Genomic DNA, 2371 nt, shown 5'->3' with positions numbered 1-2371 from the left:
AAGGCATTGCTTCTGGCTGAAAGCTTTACCACACTCACGGCATACATAGGGTTTTTCTCCTGTATGAATTCGTAGATGACTTTTGAGCTGTGCTTTCCAAATGAAAGCTTTGCCACATTCACCACATACCTGGGGTTTCGCCCCAGTATGACTTTTCTGATGAATAGTGAGGTACTTCTTCCTGATAAAGGCTTTTTCACATTTAGTACATACATGGGGTTTCTCTCTAGTATGAATTGGCTGATGAGCCGTGAGATCACTCTTCCTGGTGAAGCCTTTCCCACATTCACTGCATACACAGGGCATCTGTGCCACATGAGTTTTCTGATGTTCCTTGAGGTATGATTTAGTATGATAAGCTTTGCCACATTCCAAGCATTTATATAGTTTTTGTCCTTTATGAGCTTTTTGATAATGTTCATTGAGTTTGAACATTTTATCTAATTTTTGCCCACACTGACTGCATTCATAGGTCTTATCTAGTATATCAATGATCTGGTGCTCACAGACCTCGATGAAGGTCATCCCACATTTATCACCTGTGTGCGGTTTCTCAATTTCATCAGATTCCTGATGCTGAATCCACTGTGACGTCATGCGCCTGGATTGTTCACACTCAGGGAATTTCACGTCTGTACAAAATTGCTCTTCAACGTGGAGAAAAGTTTTCTCATCTCCACTGAGCACAGCTGACTATTTTGTTGCGCCTGTTCTGATTTCATTTCAGAATGATTAAATCTGATTCTACAATTTCATGAAAGCCAAGCATCTCATAATTTTCCTTGAGAGGAAAATTATTTTTGTGCTGAGAAACAGTAATATCCAATGAATTAAATTTATAGCACTGTTCCGTTCTGTCCATGCATCTTTCATGTTGCAAGTGTTCGAGAATATGATCACCGTCTTTCTGGATTTCTAGGAAAGAATATAACTTTGAATCTTTCCATCATCTTGATTTATAATGGACCTCTTAAAATATGCACTGATACAAGATAAACCCTTAGAGACAACTCTCTTATATGAAATGTAAATATACACTATGCTTAAAGTTTATCCCATTGGAAGAAATACAATCATGTAAACAATCCAAATGATAAAGTTATTATAGAAACAACGAGGGACATAAAAGAAATGAATGAACACAGATTTGGTATTTGCTTAAATAAGGCCATGAAAATATACAACAAATGTAATACAAACAAGACATTGAGACCAATAGACCAAAGGGGTGGTAAGGCTTGCTAATTTCAGTTGGTAGATGACAGATGTATTCATTCCATCAAGACAACTAAGTATTACATAAAGTTGAGAATGTGAAAAACGCAGAGTGTTCTACTTGGGAGAAAACCATTTTTACAGGTATGTATGAAAGGTATTATGGTACACAAACATATTCTTTAGGGTTATGGACCCTGTATTCTAGCTTACATCACCCATCTTTCAGTGTTGTCCTGTGGTGGCTTGCATGGTGCTGTGATGCCAGAAGCAATGCCACCCAGTGTTTCAAATACAAGCAGAATCACCCATGGTGCCCAGGTCTTAGTGGGATCTCCAGAAATAGGGACTGGGAGGAAGACCTGGTGATCTACTTCTGGAGCATGAACCCCTCAGGTTTAATGGCAATGAAATAACACTGAACAAGAACTAAATCCTCAAAGTACAGTCAACAGGGACGATGTGGATGGAGGAGAGCTTTCGGGACCTTAAGTGGTTGACATGTCATGACTGAAAATGAGAAAAAATAGATGCAAACATCCTCTAATAATTGGAAGATGGAATAAATGAAGGATTATCAAGAACAATTGCAAGTTGTCAAAACAAAATGGAATGTTTAAATATTGATGGTTTATGGCATATTAAACTTTAATAGACTGGTACTGGCTATTTTTAATTAGATAATCAAGTGGTCTATAAGGCTGAGATTGACAAATTAAAGAATACTGGTGTCATGTTCATCATCAAAAAGTACATTGCAAGATCTTCTCTGAAGTACAATTCTGTCTGTGGTAGGTTGATATTCATATGCTTGCAGGTAAGATCAGTTACAAGTGTTATTCAATTTGTGCACCAACTGCTAAAGCAAACAAAGTGTGGGATCGAGCCCCACAGTTGAAAGGACCCTTAGGAACAGCATGTGCAATTAAGGAAGATAAAGCAGACAGCAAAAATGGGGTAGAGTGGCCTCATCTCCGATGCCAGAATAAGGTAGTGAGGTCATTTAACAGTGAGTTTATATAGGAGGAAGGTGTGGAAGCCTCCAGAAGGCACAGACACGACAGAATGGACCAGTGTGAATGTGGGGATATCCTGAATTCCTTTAGAACACTTCATGATAAGTATCAGGCTGTGGGAAACTGAGGACCAAGAAGAG

At 38.6% G+C, this 2371-nt stretch overlaps 1 protein-coding gene across 1 annotated transcript in view; it reads right to left on the bottom strand.

Moving 5' to 3' along the window:
- LOC123522424 (zinc finger protein 649-like) overlaps positions 1 to 597 on the bottom strand; it is a 3492-nt gene extending 2895 nt beyond the window's left edge. The window contains exon 1 of the mRNA XM_045296467.1: positions 130 to 597. Within this exon, the coding sequence (XP_045152402.1) occupies positions 130 to 597 (468 nt within the window). The remainder of the gene's footprint in view (positions 1 to 129) is intronic.
- Positions 598 to 2371: the final 1774 nt, after the last annotated feature.

This window comes from Echinops telfairi, unplaced genomic scaffold (genome assembly GCF_000313985.2).
Source record: "Echinops telfairi isolate 266 unplaced genomic scaffold, ASM31398v2 ScPeMD7_7409;HRSCAF=8447, whole genome shotgun sequence".
In the NCBI taxonomy this organism is placed as follows: Eukaryota; Metazoa; Chordata; class Mammalia; order Afrosoricida; family Tenrecidae; genus Echinops; species Echinops telfairi.
This window is presented reverse-complemented; position numbering and strand designations above follow the sequence as displayed.